Here is a 22,481-nt window from a genome sequence, read left to right on the forward strand (position 1 = left end):
TTTAGATATTTCCTAGGTTGTTTGCCTTATTCTCATTCAATTATTTCACATTTTCCAATGCAGAATAGCATCTGGCCTCTGTGGGCCATGTTGCGTGAGAGCTGTATCTCGCTAGACTGGATTACATGACCTATTATTTGTTGTGCTTCCAAGATTTGTTTCATCTATAGCCTTGAGATACTCTGTTTAATGCCTCATCCACATGTGTATATAGTAAGCATGAACTAAAGATGTCCTCTGGCAGACTTTTTTTATTCTTCACCATGTTTTTATGATCAAAAGATGACAATCTGTCATAGTTTTCTTTTACAGTTCTGTTACAGATTGAAAATATCAGGAAAGTACACAATACTGGATGGCTGCATAAAAATGGAGTTTACAGGTCTGTAAGTTCTTTGTGCTCTGCAAACTCATTTTGGCATTTAAAGGGTAACAAGCCTGTTTTTTGCCCTGGCATCAATAAAAGACAGCAGTAATATGTCTGTTGTTGGGCAAATATTGTTGTAACCTTGATTGTCCCCCCTGAAGTTTCAGAGATGAACATAGAGAAGAGTGATCCCAGGGTGAGGTGGAGAGAGCCCCTCCATCAATAATATAGACCAGAATAGGAGCCAATTTCCCTATTCCATTTGTAGAGGTTTGCAGAGCCAGCAGGAATAAGAGGTTGTAATTTTTTTCTCTCTTGTGTTAGTAAAATAAAGGAAAATTAATCTGACTGTAAAAGACCGGGCTTCATCTGTCTTTTAGATTAGAAAACCTGTGAAAAAAGCAAACAAAAAAAAGTTGTTTCTATCACATATGATTTGTCCCTTCGTTTAAAGCCCAGGTCCACTCACAACCTGTGCTGCTTTGACCTCAGAGGCTGTGCCAATTACAAACCAACCTTTGTGAGTGCAAAGATGGGGAGAAGAGAGAGGCAGAGTCACAGCAGACTCCTCTAACACAGAGCAAGGAAGCAAGTGGTGTGCATTTCTAGGAGCAGGCATTACCCCTGCCTGCCTTCCGTACAAACCAAGATTTGTGTGTAAATCTCATATTGCTTCTTTGACCAACTCATGTAGCTAGAAAAATATGCACCAGCCCTCTGTTTGTCTGAGGCAACCAAGGGACTGAAACTTTAATTATAGCAGACAGTAAAAAGGTGAAAATCAAAGGAAGGAGTAGTTTTTTGCAGTACACTATAATTCCCCCCCTTTATTAATCTTTTTATCTGACATAGGCTTACCTATCTATTCCTTTACAGAATAATCACAGAGTCACCACTTTGCTTTTAATATTCCCTTTATTTTACAGGTGCCAACCAGCTTTTTTTGTCTACCTGACTTAAAATATCTAATTAAACTCAGATGTGCTCCCTACTTGTACTTCTCTTGGAAATTCACTGCTTCTCAGACCTGAACATGGACTTCTCTTTTTTTTTTTTTTTTTTCTGATTATACTGACCCATAAGCCTTGTCCTGCTTTTGCTTTCAGACCATTACAGCTACTGCAGTATTATTACAAATGTGTGACATTATCTTTGAAGTAGTCCTCCAAATCCACACCCACAGGATAATGGTCAATTTATGCCTGTAAGGAAAAGATCCCTTGTGTAAAAGGCGTAGTCGTTTTCTAAGGGCAAAGCAACAATTTGAGCTAGATTTTATATACAGAAGATTTCTTTATTTCTTTATTCTTGCCCTATGCCTCTTAGCCATTAATCTCTCCTATGGAAACTTGTCAAATACTTTTGGAAATTGAAACAAATATGCTACTTCCATTCTTATTTTTCTTATCATTTATAAACACAGTGTCTAAAAAAAAAAGCCCAAGCTTCTCTTCCCATGCTCTGCATCTTCTAAATCCCTTTTGCCTCATTCAAAATGGACTGCTGTTCCATTTCAGTCTGACACATTTTTCATCTTGTCCCTTTTGCAACAGTTTTCTAGTCAATGGCTTTTGTGAAATTTTCATGTGATGAAGCTCTTCAATGTTTTAAACATGTCTGAAAATCTCATCCTTGTCAGTAAATGTCTTGGCTGTTGCCTGTATGCAGAGCCACTCAAGAATATAACGACGTCTTTTCTAACGTGGCTTAACCAAAATGAGACTTTTAAGTTGCTTCTCTAGTTCTTAGTAATTTTTCCACCAAGTCTGAATTTGAGATTTAATTCCTTTTTGTTGAGGGTGTTTAAAAAGGTGGTTTCTTCACAGTACATGGTTCTGCCTCCCTGTTACTGGGTGCACAAAAGGAATGACAAAGAAAGGCCTGTGATGGCAGTAGATTTCTGCCATGGCTTTTGAAAAGAGATAAAAATCTCCTTGAGGGGATGCAGAAATTGCTGCAGGTGGGACAAATCACTCTACAAAATCTTCCAGCTTTTCCATATGAGGAGATTAAAGGCTCCTGTCTGAGATGCTGTAGTTAGATGTTTTGGTGTGGGTGATATGAATCTTTCTGAATCTACAGAGAGGGCCCAGATTGGTGTTATCTTCATTTCATCTGAAAGTGATTTCTACAATAAAGCTGCTGCTTTTTTCTCAGGGAACAAAGAAATCCCTCACAAAAAACCTCATCATTCCCTGATATTAGATTAGACCCAAGATGAAAGTAGATTTTTGCTTCAGAACTAGAATTGAATTACAGAAAGGGTTCCTGGATTGTGTCATCTCTGAGTTGTCATGTTGTTGCAGAACAGGGGAAGACAGAGAGAAAAAATCAATTTTCCTGGGATCAGCCTTGCTTTGTTGAGTTTAGATTATATCAGCCTTTGAATTAGGAATGTTGCTGTGGCATTTATGCCCTTGCAAGCTGTTGTGTTCATGGAAAACGGCAGAAACTGGGCTGAGAAACAGACGGAGGTGGGCAGAGGGCGGGAGAGGTTCCTCTCTCTCCCAAAGATTCCTGCTGGACCTGTGTGGCAAAGCCAGAGGGAATGGATACAGGCGTGTGGGAGAAAGCTGAGCTACCAAATCCAGGCCACAGTGGCTGCTGAGAAGTTGTCTTGGAGGCCCATCAGCTTACTTTGAAGGGCTGTTGTGAGAGACAGACCTGCACTTGGCTGCACAGCTTGTAGGTGGCAACTTTCAGGTTTTGAAGCTGATATTTTGTATATTTTGTTAATTAAACAGTTGCAAATGATTGCACATTACATGTTAGTGGTGTTGTAGAATGAATGTTTTGTGAGCACAGACAAGCTGAATGTGACTTTAGACATACAGTCTGGTGCCACTTCTCCACTAATTACATTTACAATTTAGAGCTGTCTGTAAGGTAGAAGAACGTACTGTGCTGATATTCACTGACAGAAAAAGTTTTCAAATCACCTTACCAGCCAGATGTTCTAAATGAGAACTTGACAGTTGGTCCATAAATCAAGTCAAACATTTCATCATTGTTCTCTTAGGTGCCTCTTGCATTCAAGCCTGTTTAGCTAAACACATACATTTACTTAAGATGAACTGTAAAAATAACATCTGGAGATCTTTTCTCTGAAAGAAAATGCCAAAGGGTCTAACACAAGGATCAAGCACATTTTATAAACCGTGGCTGGGATTTTGGAATTCAAGCTGAATAAATGCGCTTTCAGCTTTTGAGGGGATCAAGGGCCAGTATTATTTAAATGTTCTTTTGCTTTCATAGCACTCTGCAGGGAATGTGCTCTCGCCAAATAGTTCTTACATTTCTTATTCCATAATGAGTTGCTGTTTTCATGCTTGCCACCTGGGACCCTGGCACAGTCCTGCTAGTAGCAGTGTAGTCACACCGGTGGAGCTGGATGTGAAGTGCAGTCCAAAATATTTATTTTAGAGTAAACTGCTTTGCAGTGGATTGCCATCAAAGGAGAATGTCAAATAAGAAGTTGATGGGTGATTTACCTTTTTTATCTTTACTTGTATCAGCCATCTCTTTTTCATCCCCCCTGCCCCATTTTTTTGGTTTTTTTTTTTTTTTTTTTTATATCTATGAGTTTCTTTTTCTCCTGAAGAGGCTTTTTTTTTCTCCCTGTCTTTTTTTTTTTTTTCTTAGAAAATCATTCTAATAAGTTGAGGTTTGCTGACCTTCAGAATCAGTATTGCTATGCATTTTAGCTTTGCTGAGTATCAGTTTGGTCATTTTACTTTTTCACATTCAGTTCACTACATGACAGAGAATTCTACTGAAATTTAACAAGGCCTAGGGAAAAAGAATCAGTCAAGTGCAGTCAGATTTATAAAGTGGCAGATAAAGTGGGAAGGGTTTTCCATTACTTCTGCCACATTGGGTGTTTTTTTTGATGGATGGGCTATGTCTCATCCATCACAGGTGACGAGACAATGGATTTGGAATGACGTCAGCTCATGTTTGGAGGGGTACCGTGACCATGACTGTTCATGATAACATAAGACTTATAATCTGGATATGTTGGAAAAACTGGGGGCAAAATTATTACTCATGAATTCCTGGCCTGGTTATTTTGTGATTTAGTTCTCAGGAACACAACTTGTTTCATAATGTGAGACTGGCATTTAATCTGAGAAACCTGACTGTTTTGAGAATTATACAAGGCAGCATGGAACTGTTTAATGTTTAAGTGACAATAAAACATAAAGATGTTGGCCATAATTCTATCTGAAGTAGTATACTTTCCTGTGAAGCTCAGACAAGTATGTTCTTGATTTAAATATCTGGAACTACAGTACATGGTGTGAAACATAAATCCTCTCAGTGCTGGAACCCAGAGACCAAAGGAGCCAGTTGGAAACCTCTCTGAACAGCAAATTTACTGGCTGAGTTAAAAGTCCTTATGCTAGGCTTAGAAAGGACCTTTCTTAACCTCGTTCTTCTGTCCCATTTCAGCAGTGCAAATAAGCCATAAAGCTGCCTAAAATGTCAAAGGCCAAAAATTCACTGGCGTGGCAAAGGTGGTTAAGAGCTGGCATTACGCAGAGCGGAGTACAGGGCCGTGACCCATGAGCAGCCTTTGTGAAGTACCACAGCCCCACAAAACTGTCCTGTGGCCACTTCAGTACAAAGCAAAGGACAAAGCAGTCACTGGCAGTCCCAGGTGCTAAAATCCTCTTCTCTAGGCTCCCCTGAATACAGCTGTAGTACAGCTGAGAACATAACCTTCAGAGATAATCAGTTCAGCTGGTGTGAAAATACCCAAGAAAATCTACTGCTCAATCAGCCAAACCACATGGGCTGCCTACAGATTTTAAGACATCCACCTCATGCCAACCAAGCTAATGGTGTGGCCAGTCACTGTCCCTTCTTTCCTCCCTCACCACTATCTCCCTTTTCCTGTGCCCATTTTAGAGCAACAGGGAGAGCTGAGCCACATCTGATGGAGAGAAGGGCAAAGCAGGGTGGGTGATATTATCAGCTCCAACACTTTCTCTCTTTCACCCTGGAGTAGATGCAAAATGCTGCTATCATCTGCTGGCCCTCACTTACTGCTTAAAAAGCTATTTTCTGCCTCTCTAGTAAAACTGGGGTTGGGGGGGGGGGGGAGCTGAGAGCTGGTTCAGAGTGGACTAAGATACATCCTGGTCATGATGTATCCGCTGTAGTCTGAAAAGTTAGTTTCTCTTCAAAGCTCCTGCAGAGTGGAGATGTTTCAAATGAAAGGGTCAGCAAGTGAACAGAGCCAAACTTTCTGAACTTTGCAAACCTCTCCTAGAATTGGCATGAAATATATTTTTTCCTATAAATGAGGAGAGAGACAAGAAGAGCAAGACTTGGGGAAAATTCTGCTTGCTGGCATTGTTGTTTTCTGTGTTCTGTTGTTGGAAAAATCACAGGCAGAACATATGAGGCAAGACCCAATTAGCTGCTGCAGACCTGACAGGCTTTTAGGCTGCTCAGACAATCTTCTGATTTAACCACTGTGATCTTAGCAAGTGTCACAAGGTTAGATTTGTCCTCACCAGGGAAGCTGGAAACCTCACAGACCGAAGGCAAAGAAAGTAGAAGGCAACTTTAGGTTTCAAGTTATAAAAAGCTGAAACAAATCATTTCAAGTGTTAACAATAGCTGAGATCTTTCTGCTTTAACTCTTTCCTTGCTTGCAGAGCAGAGGCACAAACAGAATCCAGGACATTCACGGAAGATGTAATCCTTTGTGATTTCAGCTATTAAAGCCAAAAATAGACCTATTTTTCAGAGTATGAGTGATTATAATTTTATTCAAAGGCATAATTTGCCTGAATTTTCAGGTAGAGTTTAAAGAGAATGGCAAATGTTACTGCTCCAATGCAAAGGCTTTTCAATTCTGAAATATTACATCCTCCCTCAGAAGTCTGGAGGGGCTACAGCTGCTGAGGCGCATCAGTTTTTTTTTAAATATAGAAATAAAATAAAAAAAACAAAAAAAACCAAGGACTTTTGTCTGGCTCCATTTGTGCAGCAATTGAATTGTTCAGACTAAAATTTTCCAGAGTATTTCAGCCTCAGGCAGATATTCGATGTGTAAAAATTTCAGCCCAAACTGTTAATGATTGGCAAAGCTAAAAGCAACTGACAACAGGGTGTTGTAATAGTAAGTGTCAGACGATTTTAATAATAGATGACCCTGCCTCCTGTTCTATCACTTTGAACACTTTTGTTGTCTAAGGTGTGTGATGTATTTCTCTGTGTGGTTTTTGTCTGCATTTCTTTCTTTCTTTATATTTTATCTCTGATAAGATCTTCATTCAGTTAAGTTTTATGTAACATGGAGTTTCATGGGAATAATTCTTTTTGCAATTAGGAAGAGTTTCCACCTACCTGTTCTTCATTTATTATCTCTTTATTTATGTCACTAAATGCTTCTCAGTTTTGTATCATGTAACAGAGTCCACAGTACCTGTCCACCTCCCCCCTCTATAAAATTCATGAGCTTTGTAATGCTCCTACACAGCTGCCTCTTCTCCCCAGTGAGCAATCCAAGGCTTTTTCAGCTGTGGTTCCTCTAAGCTACTTTATAATGTTCCTGATGATACTCATTGTCCTGTTTTTGCTGTGCTTTTATGTTCCTTGGAGAGGATGGAGTGAGTAATACAGGGCATGGTATGTCAGGTGAGAGTCTGGGTTTTCCAAGAGGTTTGCAGTAATTTTCCCATATCTTTTTTCATTACCCCTTATGTAGGCTCATCCTTAATTGGCTTCCCTGACCCCTTCAATGCAGAGTGCCACACTGCCAGGTCTTTACTGCACGAGCCATTCAGCCTGTCCTCTGCAAAGAGATTCATTTGGGATTTGGTAGCACTGGCATCCTTGCGCTCGCCTTTCTTCCTTGTCTTTGGTTCCTCTAAAATCCCTTTTATATATAAATATATATATTTTCAGGCAATTACCTCTATGTCTGTTGGATGTTTTGCTGTAACATTAATCTCTCTCTTTTCAATACAATCATTAACATCACTTGAAATCACACCACTGAAATGGAAAGTGTTTGTTCATTCCTGTTCTTGAATTTCCATCTCTTTGGCCAGCTTCTGACCTGTATCAATGTGACAAGACCTTGTCTCTCACTTTATGCCTGCACACTTTCTTTAACAGGCTCTTGGAAAAGACTTTAGCAGAGATTTTTTTTCAGTCTTAAATAATTACCCACTATTTATTGAGCATTGCTCAATTATGCTGCATTTATTGTACACAGCATTTCAAATACAACTACACCTTTATCCCCAACACATTTGCATTCTGCAAGTGTCTTTATGTTTTTTTTATATTACTTCACTACCAGAGATTGTAGTTGTACACCTTGTAAAACAAGGCTTAACAAAGCCAGTGAAGGAGGTTTAGGTTGGGGTTTCTTTTTCATATTTGAAAAAACATGCTAAAGAAGAATACAATAATATATCCTTGAAATGATGACCAACATTCTGCCAATTTTCATTTTAAACCTTACTTTTACAGTTGACTTACAAACCTCTGGAAAAAAAATATTTTTATTAAAGCTCATGACAGAACCCTAGCTGTTGAAATGTATAGGGTGGGGCAAAAGAAGCATCTTAATGTCGGTAACATATTCTAGCTCACAATTGTTACAAAGAAACATATTTTTACTAAAAATGGGATAGAGAATAATTAGAATTTGAAGGAAAGTCTGTCTGACATAATTCTGCTTTATTTTAAGTTGCAAAAAAAGTTAGATACTTCTTGAAATAATATACATATCTTCTGATCTTGGTGTTTGCAAACCTTGCTTGACAGTATTGTTAAAGACTGTCACATGTAGAGTGTTCTGATGGTAAATTGTAAATACCAAGAAGGGTGATTTAATTTCTGAACGGTGGGGTTGATTGTGTGTGAGTGTGAAATTGCTATGCACTTATTTCACTGCTCTGCAATATTAGCAGCTGAACCTTCAGTGCAGGCTGCCAGAATTTTAAGTCACAAGTTTTGCACACAACCACTAACATAATCTAAATTAAAATGTGTTATGCACAGGAGATACAAAACCTGGATTTTTCTTTAATTGAATAAAAGTTGAGCTAATTTTGTGCACACTGTCTCAGTCTGCTTCCTCTAGTATGCTGTTCATTTTTAAAAGTTCCTGATTTCTTTTCAGACAAGATTTTTTCCTGTTAACCTAAGTAATGAAATATGACATTGTAAGAATGTTGCTACTTTCCAAAGTGAAATATCACCTTTTTTTTTCTTTCTTTTTTTTTTTTTTTTTTTTTTTTTTTTTTTTTTTTTTTTTTTTTTTTTTTACCCACAAAATCAGACAAGAGCAATGCCTGTATGTTAAGCTATTTTGGAGGTACAGAGATGCAGGTGCTCTTGGGGAGATTCCGTCTTGCTCCTGCAATCATTTCTCATATTTTTAGTCCCTTTTTTGGTGAATAACATGCTGAGAGGTTTGTGTCTGTTAGGAAATAAAAGTTATGTCATAATAAATTCCTTGACAAGACATAAGAGCTTTATACAAATGTTTCAGTATTTTTTATTTTTATTTTTTTTCTGATTGATTTGGAAGTTTCTTATTTACTCATCTTGTTTCTACCTGTTTTCCAGAAGACTCCAGGCAATGCTGTGATTGAGCTAAGCTAATGGCTGGCCAGAGAGCCCCAGCTGTTTTATATTTGGCCTGGTGTTCTCCACATGCTCAGCTCCAGTTTATTATTAGTTGAGGCCTCCATTTCCCCTTGCTGTGAGAGACAGGAGAGATGGAAGGAGTCACTGGGGGCCAGAAGCATTAACCCAGTTCTGTGCACTGCCCTGCACAGGTCCCAGAGTATCTTAAAAGAACCTCAGGGTGATTTAACCCATTCCAGCTGGCTGCCCCTGGGCTATTTGCCAAAATCAAGGTTTATTAGTCCGCACCGTTCCATTGATAATGGCTCCGGTACTGAGGCTCTGGGGAGGGAGGCTACAGAGCAGCTGGCTATTCTGGCATCTCTAGCTGCTGCTGACCTTCCTTGTACTAGAGAAATGCCCAGATGGTGGAAAGAAGGGTTTTCTGCTCTGAGGGATATACAGAAGGAATGGAGATGAACTGAAAAATGTATTCATAATGTTGTAATTATTGTACTTGTGCTGGAAAACTTTATGGTTGTGACCCAGATGTCAAAACACACAGAAATTTCTGTCTAAGTCTGCTAAAAGGCTGAGGTAACAGCTTTCAGACATATGGACTACCCTTATCTACCTTAGCATGATGCACATTTTCCTGACACTGGTTTAATGTCAAGTCTCTTCTAAACTGGTCAATGGGATAATTACTGTACTCAAATAGCATGAAGAGGAATTGCTTTATTATGAAGTTAGGGGCGTCCCATTTGGGATTTCTCTACCAGCCATGGAGAGTACTCCAGTTACCACCATTGCTGGCCACTGGGCCATTGAGTCTGGCTGCCTAAAACAGGCCCTTCAGAGAGCTGAGAGGGCCCTTGTGCTTATATCATCAAGATCTACAAACAATCATTGTGTTCATAGATGGAAGGGGAATTTGAAACATAGTCCAGAATTGCAATGAATGCATCAGAAAATTGTCAAACACTCTGAAATTTGAGAAGTGGGGAGGTGGCCAAAGGGAGCCTTCACTAACTAAGAGATGTTTCAAAAACTATAATTCTAAATATTTTTAGCTCAAGCCCAATACTACATTCATGGGCTTACAAGCAATGATAACCTTTGGAAGTTTATAGCATTTATTTATTTAATATTTTTCACTTATTTGTTTGTGTTTGAGAACGCGGGTGAAATCCCAGGTTTAACAATGAAAAAGATAAGAAAACCCTCTCCTGTTTGATAAGCAACATACTCTTTTTGTCTTGCAGACTTTATTACCTTCCCTTCCGGCAGGTCTCTAGCTAAAAACTGAGGGTGTTGCAAATCATTCAAAGATGAGGGTGTTGTGGATTATCCAAAGCTGAAGAAAAGAGGTTGACTGAAAATTGTGAATAAATTCCACGGTCTTTTTTGCCCTTCGTCCTCTTTTGAATGTGGAAGTACTTTGGACAGTACTTTCCATTCTCTTGGTTTGTACAACTTTCATCCAATCCTCAACACAAAAGTGCTTGCTCTTTCAGTTGCTGGTTGTGTCTGTTTTACATCCTCTGCCATCTCTGTCCATTTGCAAGCTCCCTTGTCACCAGAGATCACTCTCTTCCTCCCCATGTGGCTCCCCAGTGCTGAGGCTGTACCTGGCTGGGACCCCTGTGAATTCACAAATCCTGCTGGTCTGCATGGAGCCGTGCTGCCCATGGCCTGAGCCAGCCCTTGGCTACGGTACCTTTTATGGGAGGTAAAAGAATGTAAAGTAAGGTACCTGCTTATGTAAAGTAAATGGTTTCTCATGTTCCTGAAGAGCTGTAGTCACCAACGCTGTCTTTGCAATGAGACCTAAGCACATAGCAGTGTTTTCAGGTTGCTGAGGTGCTAGATGGCTTTTATAGCAAAAATCTAGCCAAAATAGCTTGGTCATAGTGCATTGGAGTTTAATTAAGATAGCTATTCTACAGACACGCAGGAGCATTACTTGCTGCACTCAACTCTGGATTCTTTTCAGATCATGTTTTATGTAGCATAGTATTCTCAAGATAGGATTCTTGGTTAATTCTTAACCAATAAACAGTTTATTAATTCACCAAGTACCACTCTATTACTTACTCAACAGTTAGTTAATCAAATTTAAATCCAACATGTATTCTGCTCATGCACAGAGCATTCAAATATTGTCCTACAAGTTACTGCCATAAACTGTATGGAGGTCAAACAGTTCTAGTGGAGTATAATACAAAATATCAAGATTCCTTACATTCATATACAGACAGCAAATCTTTACTATATCTGGTATATTTAACCTTCTTCTAGTACTCAGGGGGTTAAAGATCCTGTAGATGGAAGAGTTTTGACACTGTTATTTAAATGATTTAACATAAAAGAGACGAGGAAAATAGTACCAGGAATTATAATTTAAAATTGTAGCTTAAATCTCTCTTTTGGCTATTTGCTCAGACTTTTAAAAGAGACACATGCATGTAGAATAACTTGGTTAAAAGTTTGAAATATCATCGCTTAAGATTTTCCAGCTGATTTCGCAGGACAACTTTCTGTCATCTTTTGTAATGGCACCAAAAGAAATACATCCCATGCAATAAAGCTCATTGGTATTTTCATCCAAAAAAACAAACCCGGAGGAGGCACAAAACTTCCTCTGCTTTAGGAAGCCTCTGAGTAGCAGAATGAGTGTTAGAGACTGGGAGAATATTATGCAGAATTGTCTCTTTAGAATCGTTCTGTTCTGGTACTGAACAAAATCAGGGATTTGCTGTTGAAAGCAGGTGTCTGGGCTAGAGGGCTAGAAGGACCCTTCAGTCTGTCAGAGCACAGTTTTTGTTGTGTTTCTGCAAGAACTTGACTCTGCAGCTGATACACCTTTCTGGGTTGTACAGCTTCTTTCCAGTTTTGGCAAGGCTGTTGTTACTCCTGTGACCCTGGAAAGGCAAGGAGAGTGTTTGTATGCATTCCACAGATTCAAGAATCCACATAGTAACTCCAGCTTAATAGCCAGAACTTCTTTCATGATTCATGAGAAAAATGAGTTCCTTTTGTTTTCATTTGGAAAATGTCCAATGGAATGTCTGAATTTCTTTTTTTTTCCCACCCATTTTCTCTGAGGTCGCATTAATAACCAGAAGGTGGTATTTTACCATCTTTTACACACTGAAAGCTTTTTATGTTTCATTTATTATAAGGATCATATTTCTGTATTAGTGTAGCCTGGGAATTGAAATTGTTCCTATTTCTCCAATTTCTTTTCAGTATTCATTTACATCTTAGAAGCTTAGATCTTCCAATAAACTTATTTTTTTTTTCTTTTTGTGCCTGTACAAATGCCTCTCAGATTTCTGGAATACAGCACTTTCCTAGATATCAAGCAAGAAAAAATCCATTAATAGTTCCTAGGCTGTGTAATCATGTTTTATTTATTTCTTTTCTCATCTTCTAGGACTTTGAAGTGAAAGGTGATCTTGTTTTCAAGGAACTTGGCGACATTTTATTTTAGGAAGAGGTTCATTTGGCAAACAGACTGAACAGCTTCCATTGGAGCTTAGATAGGCTACTTAGTTTGGCTAAGGCTAACCTCACTAAATAGCCCATTGCAATGAGCACAAAATTGAAGAAATGGAGAGAAAAATCTCAGAACAAGAGAGGATTGTCCTAAGCAGCAAATAGTGTGCATACAAAGACTTTTGAAAGTCAGGAAATAGCAGCTGTGCACATTTTACATTTTACAGCATATAGGCAATGTGTTACATTGCATCTTGCATATTGGCCAGCCCCATATTTTTTCAGCTCAGGAGCCATTAACTGGGGACCAGGTGGCCCTGTGCACAATTTGCATCTTTGTTATTTTCTTCACAATGAACTTGTGACTGACCCCATGCAAGGAAGTGATTTATGGGTGAAAAGGTGGAAGAAGCCCATTGTTCCCATTCTGTGGAAAGGTTCTGAAGCAGCAGAGGCTTTGGGAAGGTCAGTACTCTGCATGTTGTGAGGTGCTATAAACTCAAGAATACTTCAAAATCCTGGCACAGGTCAAAAGACCCTGTGGATAAGGTATGAACAGACAGTCCAGACAATATTGTTGTCTTTTCCTCTTTCCCTCTCCTTCATCTCTTTCCCTGCATTTATTTTGATTTTTCTCTTCACATATTCCCATCCTTGCTATTTTTCTGTTTTCTACCATTTCAGTTTTCATCCCCACATATTTCTGCTGCAATAGCAACAGGGTTTTCCACATGGAAGAGAAGCTGATTGTGGATGGAGACTAAGATTAGTTACTTTTTTTCTGGCTTAGCTTCTTACACATGCAGCTGTCAGGCTTTGAAAACTGACAAGCCATCATCAGATTCCCTCAACATTAAGCCCTGAGTTTTCCAGATCACTCTAGGGCTTGTCTGTCAGGTATTTTTTTGCAGACATGTTCTAAGATGAAATTAAATAGATTCACCATGGGCAGGTAGTGCCTGAAACCCCTCTGAGGTAAAAATAGCACTGGTGGCTATCCATAAGCAGAAACAGTATTAGAAATAACATTAACATTGTAGATTTCTTAACAGAACAGGGTTGAAATTGCATCTTTGGAGGAGAGTGGCATCCATTCTGGTAACGCTTTGTTGTATTATTATTATTATTTGTTATTCTCTCCTATTATTTGCATTGCATTAGAAGCTCTAAACAAGATTGAGGTCCTGTTGTGCCAAGCGCTGCAGCAATAAAGGATGAACCAGGATTCACCCCATGATTTGCTTGTAAAAAGAGAAGGTGGTTTTCTTTAATTTAGTCTTTGTCATGTATATTGCTCTAAATATAGTGCTTGTCAAGTGATTTAGTGGGCAAGGATCAAGAGGAGGACAGATTTGCTTTTAGTGTTTTCAGCTACAGCATAACTAGCTCTGAAGAACTGCATCTAAAGTTTTGGGATTGTCTGCTGTAAACTATTCTTCTGTGCAGACACTGTGCTTTCTTCAAAAAAGCAAGTACAATAATGCAGCCCTAAAGCTTTGTCAGTGATATATGTCTCATAGATGTAATTTTCAAGTGGCAAGTGTTTTGATGATACTACAAGGGCTTTGTTTATGAAGTGGGTCTGGCAGACACTGTAGAGTTCACATAAATTATAACTTCATTGATTATTAATGAGAAACATTCATCTGGATTTCCCCTCACCCTCTGTTTTGTCAAAACTCCCTTAGAGACTTGCATTTGCTGCAGACCAGGCTCTGTTTCACAGAATGTAGCTCTTGCTGAGTGGTGTTAACAGGGATCCTCTGGCCAACTGAGAAAGCCAGAGGTCAAGAAGCTGATTTCCCGGCCCTTCTCAACTCACTCCTTTCCACTCCTCCAAACACACACCTTCACATGTGCGCACACACACACACGAACACAAACACAAACATGATCCTGCACCCCTTACTCCTGTTCCTGCAGGAGTCCTGTGCTCACATGGTTCTTTCTTGGTGGTGTTCCTGCAGCATCTCTGTGAGGGCATCTGCCCACATCTTCAGCACTCAGTTCTTCAACAACTCACGACTAGAGGAGCACCTACAAAGACATCTTTGCCCTTGCACTTAGCTGCTCATGATTTTAAAAGGGGCCAAAATCAGAGGTTCCATATCCACATTCTTTTGTAGCAGTACTGCAGAGACAAAGGTCACTATGCCAAACCCATGGCAAATTGTAAAAGCAGAAATGAAATCTGGAATCTTGTGGATAAGGTGAATAAGGGATTCATAATTTCTCAGAATGGAAGAACTAGAAGGTGCACCTGGAACTGCCAAATACCTTGTTTCAACAAAAAAAAGGAAGCACAATTCCCATCTCAATTGTGACTCACTAGCACACTGTGAAAGCCACAGATACAAACAGGTTCCAATGGATTCAAAATATAAGTAGGTACATAGCAGGATTTAGTAAAAAGGTATAAATCAAGTTATGTGGAATAGATGCCTGCTAGAAAGCATTTTTCACTTATGATCTCTTCACTGAAAATATGTAAGTACTCAATGTACATAAGCTAAGAATATCTTGCTCTTTACCTGCTTATTTCTTATTGCGTTGCTTCAGGCTTCTGCTACTGACACATCTGACTGTTCTGGACACAGTCAGATAGTCCTTGCTGTGAGACAGGATGATAGTGGCTCGGCTAGTCAAATGGAGGAGCTGTCAGATGTTTTTTACCCCACCTTTGTTTATTACAATGTGCGTAGAAGTTTACCAGACAATCCAGCATCTATTTTAGAGACAGACAAGTCTAGATGTTTAATGGGTCAAGGAAATGTATTCAAAGATGCTGATAAGAGAAGCCTTAAAAATTGACCAGACGAGTCACGTCCACCAAAAGCTTCGTGACACCCAGAAGATGTTAGGAATTGAATGACCAGGGAAAACAGTGATCCAGCTTGATCTCTGGCTGGCAGCTGAATATGCATTCTTAATTGCTCCTAGGGAAAAGATTAGCTTGTGATGATATTAATGGCACTGGCAGACTGCTGAGTTTTGAGGGAGAATTTTAGATAAAAATATAAGTTTTTAGAATAACTCTTCCTTACTCTAATAAGGCACTTTCTTTATTTCAAATAAAAAACAAATAGGAGCAATATATTTTCTAGTGACAGTATAAATGTGTATATACATATATATGTATGTATATATATGTATTTGTTATAAGGGAGGCAGATTCTCTATTAGATGTGCTCATTTGCAGGAAAATTTTAATTTCAACTTTTAGAAATCAACTCAATATTCAGTCTCAAAATACTCAGCAATGGTGTTTTTGAAGTGCACTATCAAATAGCTGGTCTCTAGATCTTTTTTTGTTCTCCACAGAAAACAAAGTTTAAGAAGCACCTTAATACATTTACTGCCAGCTGCTGCCAGGACTGTCCTACTGCTTTTAGTTCATGTTGGCATTCCCTAGCAGAAAACAGGCTATTTTTGTAGGTGTAAAATTATCACTCCCAGGTCATGGGAACCTTTTCAGCGTTTATTATTTTTGTTAGTTGCTTTGTGCTCAGATCATTGCTTTCATTGCTCCCCATTTCTCTGTGTGTTTGACCAGGAGGTCTGAGCCACATGGCTGATGATGTCCATGGTGGAAACCTTCCATGTTTGTGCTCACAAACCCCTGTTTTGTGAATGTTCTTATGCATCCAACAGAAATACAACTTGGCAGCTGTCATGAAGCTCCACAGAAACAACTGGCAGTTACAGGCAAAAAAAAAAAAAAAAAAAAAGGAAAAAAAAAAGACACACTCAAGGGCTAATACCATGAATCATAAAGGGGATTATACCCTTAAAAAGTGATTTTGAGCAGATTAATACCTTGTGGCAAGGGCTGGTGGAAATGTGGTGATAACTTAGTATTGGCAATGGAGTGCAATACCCAAAAGCAGAGCTGGCAAGAATAAACATCCTTGTTACCTGAGCACAGCAATAATGTGGCAAAAACATGAGGTGATTCAGACAGCAACCATTCCCAAAGAAGGAAAGGAGGATGGTACTACAAGATTGTGTGGCCATTTTTATGGAAGACAAAGTCGTTCCTGCCCTTCCAAAATGGACCCTAATAAAAGCAATTGTTTTACACTGCTTACTGTGTTAGAATGTAGTTTTCATCAAAGGAATTTTATTGTTCTTCTGGTTTTTTCAGACTCAGAGATTTCCTGTTAAATATTTTATTCTTTTATTCCACTTGAGAGAAAAAGAAGCTTTGAAAACTACTCCACATGTTCAAGGTTTTTCTTAGTGTCTCTCTGACTGCCAATTCCAAACATTTGCTTTCCAGAGGTTTTTATTGTTCTCCACCATGCCAATTTCTTATCAGATGAAACAGGAATTAACTTGCTTTGCCAAATTTAAACCTTTCCATTTCAAAATATTCTCTCTTCAAAATGTTGATGTTAATTACTTTTTTCCCTATACAAATGTGGGAATGTTCAAGCCTTTTGTACAGTATGCACAAGGACTCTAACTTGATCATCATGTGCTTTTCCATTCTTAAAATTCTTTATGATCTCTGATTACTTTCCATTTTAATGATTTCATTTTATTAATTCTTTATCAATATTTTAAATGAAAATTTTGTCTCTTCTTCTGGATTGTGTTTATAATTTATAAACCATTAGCTAACTGCATAAATATAAATAGGTCCCTTTAAAAAGAATGTCATGGTTACTGAAAACATAAAATACTGCTTTTTGAATTCTTCAGGTGTGTTGCTTATAAATGTAATATATCTTTTTGTTTGGTGTAACATTAAAGTCTACAGTATCTTAATAATGATATCTTTAAGTAGATCTGTTAAAAAAAATCATATGTGGGCAGGATTGATTCCTATTTTTTGAAATCCTTGCATAACTGTTATAATTTTCTTTCATGCTGAAGACCAACAATATCACCAGTTGGTTCAACAGGAGTTGCCTCCAGTGCTAAGTTTGGTGTCCTGGCCCTGCTCCAGATAGGCATTTTGCCAGGACATGGAGCAGACTGCAGTGGTGGTGCTGATGGATGATCATCCCTTGTTTTGAGACAAGAGCTATATATCCAACTTCTATTATTGCACCACTCAATAGCATTAATATAGTTAAACTTGGGATTCTTCTAGATCCTATCACAGATGTGGCAAATTTATTGACTTTCTTTTCTGGTGACTTTATCATTCTTTTTTCTCCATACCTCAGAGTCCAGATGAATATTTCCTCTGGACATCCCATCTATAGTCTCTTGTCATGGTTTGTCAGCAACATCCAGGTGGCATGCATCAGCTTCTCAGGAGATGCAAGCACTACCAGTCTCTTCTGGGGTCCAAACAAGAGCTTCACTCTTTAGAAATTCATCTGGATTTTCCATCACTGCAATGCATAATAATAGCTTTTAGTTTTCAGAGAATGATTTTATTTTCCAGGATGTTTGAGCATTGGTGCCTGTACATCCTCTCAGTGCTCACACTATGGATGAAAGCATTTCATTCTCAATTTAACACACTGGGAAAATGAAGCATCTGATTCAAAAGGACAGAGAATTTAAAGCTGGTAGGGTTAAAATCTGTTTGTGCCTTCAGTAGTCTTGCTATTGACCTTAGCAGGGCTTGGATTAGTGCCTGCAAGATGTGGAATTGAATTTCAAGAGTTATTGACTGAGTCCTCTTCAGTATACCTCAGCACAATCACCTTCTGAAGGCACAGAGTCCCGGCACTCCTAGAAGGACATTCCATGAGTGTTGAACTGGACTCCAGCACTTTGCTCATGCTCTTGTAGATTGATTCTAGTTGTAAAAGAAACTGATGACAAAGCCGTGTACTTATTTAACACAGGCAAAGTTACTTACAAAGTCACATTTACTTGGATGTGCCAGGAATAAGTGGTAAATAATTTTCTTCTGCTTAATTCACAAATGTGTTCTGATTAGCGTGCAGCCTGAAAGCGCTCCTCCCCATGCCCAGATTCACAGTGTTTGTGGACATGAGTTTTCCTGTGGTCATCTCCCTCAGATTTGTTTTTCTCTGTGTCTGCACCAGTGCCAAAGAAAAATTCAGAGAACTGTACCTTATTGAAACCTGCTGTCTTTGCGCTGGGTGAGAACATGTGCCTGTGGTCTGGGCAGAGTTTGCTGTTATTTCATGTCACTAGCCCTGGAGAAAAGCTGAAATGTATCTGGTGGTTGTCTTAAGGACAGAACAGCAAAAGTTAAATACACCTTGTGGTAGCACTTGACAGATGATGACCTTTTTCCTTGGCTGTGACATGGGGCCTGAAAGGTACTTGTGGGACAGGGAGAACGTGGCCTTCTGTCCATCATCTTGTGCCTGTGCTTCAGAATGCGGCAGCTCTACCGTGGATATTGGATTCAATATGAAATTTAATATCTGGCTGGGCTTGTAGCAGACCCTACACCTGTCCAGAGGGATTAACAAAATGCCTCATTTGGCATCTCCTGATGCCAGGAGAGGACTGGTATGGCACAGTGTGTTGTGTGCTAGCATGGTGACCTGCTTTGCATGCCACTGAGCTCCCAAGTTTTATTGGCAAGTAACAGAGGTCCACCCACAGCCAGAGTGTGCTGCACAGGGTGGTCTTCTGTGACTGTCAGAAACCTGACTTGTAAAACCAAGATTAAGATTATTAACATAGCCTAAGGACTTCTTTGAATTATGTGTTGCCCTTTTACCTCTGACTTCATCTCCAGGCATTCATCATGAATATTTACTATATGGCCACCACTGCGTCTTGCAGAATAAACAACAGCCTCCAAGTTTCAAAGCTAAATCTGAAAAGCAATACATATCCATCGATACTGAAAAAAAAGCATCACACCCAGAGCAAATCCTTTTTCAAAACCCACTTATTAAAAAAAGTAATGTAATATCATGACTTTTCATTAATACTAGTCTTCACTAAGCCTAAAGCAAATCCTTGCTTACTGTGCACTTGCTATGCTTGTTGTACAGGACTGCCTGAAGGTGGTGAAGGCTCACAGTCAGTGCGTGAAGAACAGGAAGCGTGCAGCTGAGACAGATATGAGCTCTTTTAGAGTAGTTCTCAGTCCTCAGTTGTCCTTCCTGGAGAATATGAGTATGGATGTTTCACAGGAATAATAATGCTAATTTTCAGTCCCCACAGAGTGTTTTACACCTGCAAAGTGCTATAAAAATGTGAGCTAATACTCTCCAGTAAGTGAGTATTGCTGTGCCTGTTTTGTAGATGCAGAAATGAAGATACAGAAAGGTCAGAGGGCTGACCCAGGGCCACATAGCTTCTTAGCAGCAGATTTAGGATGAAGAAACTGGTGTCTCTCTGGTCACATTTCATTAATCATGCTGCCTTTTTTAAATTAGCTGAAAGCTCATATATATATATATATGTGTGTGTGTGTGTATGTATGTATGTATAAAACGCTTGAGAAGGAGTTGTTTCCCTCTTCCCTCTTTGCTTCTTCAAAATAAACAAGCTCCTGAGCTACCAAACCCCAAGTTTACACGTATCATTAAATACTTTCCAGTTGCTAGCCAGAAAACTCAGCAGAAAATCTGTAGAACACCAAAGTAACTCTCTTCTTTTAAATAATTGATGATGCCAAATAGCAGCAGTGTTATGCCAACAAAGAGATCGGTCTCTCAAAATATTTTATTCATTATGCCTCAAGAAATGCAAAGCCTTGTTTTTAACGAAAGCGAATTTCAGAAGTTGGCTCTCGGTTCCTCTGAAACATCTGCTTATTACAATTCTTGGTGTTAAAGCACTGGTGCTCCCTGGTAAATCTTTCAGCTTTAAGTAATACGTATGGAAGTCTTGGCAAGGAGATCAGGAAGGAGAAAGAGAAATGCTTGCCAAATATTCATTTTACTTTATGAGGCTGTAGTGGTATATGTTAATAGTACATGTGTTGAGGTGAATCTAGTAATCTGAATAAATAACAGGACAAGAAGGAATTAATTCCAAGGTCCAAAAAGACTCCATTCTGTGCAGATGTAAATTCATATTCCAGTGTAAAATGATTAGAAGTCTTGGCTAACTAGACATCTATAAAGCAGCCAGAAATGGATCTTTCTCTGTACTGTTTGTAAATCAAGGTCACTTATGTGAGAAGGCTATGTTGTGATAAATCTGTCTGACAATTAGATGGAGAGGACATATCAATGTTAAATTATATTCCTTTTATGCTTTGGGCAGAAAGCAATGTAAACACTACAGTAGCATTATGAAAAGAAAATTGCATTCCAGATGATAACAGATATTCATAGTGCATGGTTTTACACGTTAATGTGCTACATTTTACTCAGTCATGTTAATATTTTAGATTATGTAACATTCCCCTCTTTATGTGTAGTTTATTTTTTTCCCTGAGAATGCAGCTCCCTCCTCCTCATCCCCCTGCCCCGCTTCCTTTCCCTTTCTCCCTTTTCCTCATCCCCCTCCCCCGCTTCTTTTCCCTTTCTCCCTCCTTCTCTCTCTCTTCCCCTATTTCTCTGCCTTTTCCACTTTTCTATTTTTCCTTTTCTCCTCCTAATTCTCACAGTGATGCTTATGAAACAAACAAGGAGAATGGACTTAAAGGGAACTGTCCATACAAGAAAATTTTCACAGGTAGTTTCAAGATTTATAAGCCAGGATGTTTTATGTTCTATACTTACAGATTCAATCTGTGTACCAGGCTTTGATCCAAGCCTTAGCATGATGACTGGAATCACTCCAATTAACCCAATGATACCAGGCATGGGGTTAGTGCCACCACCACCACCAACAGATGTGCCTGTAGTCAAAGAAATAATTCACTGCAAAAGCTGCACACTCTTCCCTCCAAACCCAAGTAAGTGCATCTGAAGAAAGAATGTTACTTTCCTAAATACATTGCATGAATATTTTTTATCTAATAACAGTTATACTTTATAATTACAGGCATGTGTAGTCTTTTCTTCTAAGGTCTATTCTGTGTGTAAAGTATGTTGTGGTATAAGTGCATCCTTATTTCACCTCTGTAAAGTCACACAAAAAAACCATGAAGCTTGTACAAAAAAGAAAAATACTTAAAGAAAAGTGATACAGCCTAAGGATCTACACTGCTCATAGTATATACCTGTCTTTCCTGCACATCAGGATGTCACAAAACATAAAGCTTATATGGTGCTGTTTATCTCTGTGCTCCCCTTCAAGTGCCTGTAGTTAGATGGGACCAATTCAGGCTCATGTCCCTGAACACGGTATCTTGCACCCCAAACTGCCTCTCTACAGTCCCTTTTTGAGGGACATGAAGGGAAAGGTGGCTACAGCTTCTCTCCTGCCATTTTTCAAAAGGTTAAACATGGCAGATGAGTTCCTTTTTCTTTTTGAAAGCGGGAATCAGGTTCACTCCTGTTCCTGCTGTGACTGTGCAAATGGAAAACTTCCCAGTCAGATACCAGCTCAGGCACAAACTCTGATTTTGTGTGTTGGCCCCATGAGTTTCAGAGCCATCATGCCAGTGACTTTCACTATCACTGTGAAATGAAAATGTTGAGAAAATATTCAGGTGCTCTGGATTTTCAGTGTATCCAGATCACAGTTTAATCAAACTGGTTATGTATGTGTGTTTGTATGTATGTATGTATATGTACACTCTAAGGTTGCATCCTTCTTTACTGTATTAAAGGGCCAAAAAAGTAAGTCATATTAGTCATATTCATTCTTAGAGAATTACTTTCACTGTGTATAAACAAGGTGGTGTTATGATAGCTTTTATTTTTTATACGGCTTTCAAAAATTTAACAGTTTTCCCGATATAAGTGTGTATAAATTCTCTCTCTATATACATGAAGGTAGCATTTTTAGCTACTCCACCTCATGAGCACTTGTAAACAATGAGGTTATCCTTCCCCTGTGCTGCCGTCTGCTCCATTATCTGGCAACAAGACAAAACAGATAACCGGCGGAGTGTTTTCATCATGCTGTCACTTTGTTGTGTTTCCCACTTTGTTTTTCTGTTTGCTGTGCTCCTGTACTCTGAGACAGAAATGAAATTATGTTAATACCAGGGAAAGGCGTCCAG

General features: G+C 38.9%; 1 protein-coding gene across 10 annotated transcripts in view; it reads left to right on the top strand.

The window, feature by feature from the left end:
- The window catches only part of ENOX1 (ecto-NOX disulfide-thiol exchanger 1), a 353,080-nt gene that overhangs the window by 231,936 nt on the left and 98,663 nt on the right, over positions 1 to 22,481 (top strand). For all 10 annotated transcript variants that reach the window (XM_038138455.1, XM_038138516.1, XM_038138544.1 and 7 more), the window contains one exon: positions 21,093 to 21,266. In XM_038138455.1, the coding sequence (XP_037994383.1) occupies positions 21,093 to 21,266 (174 nt within the window). The remainder of the gene's footprint in view (positions 1 to 21,092; positions 21,267 to 22,481) is intronic.

Source organism: Motacilla alba, chromosome 1 (genome assembly GCF_015832195.1).
Source record: "Motacilla alba alba isolate MOTALB_02 chromosome 1, Motacilla_alba_V1.0_pri, whole genome shotgun sequence".
NCBI classification, from domain to species: domain Eukaryota; kingdom Metazoa; phylum Chordata; class Aves; order Passeriformes; family Motacillidae; genus Motacilla; species Motacilla alba.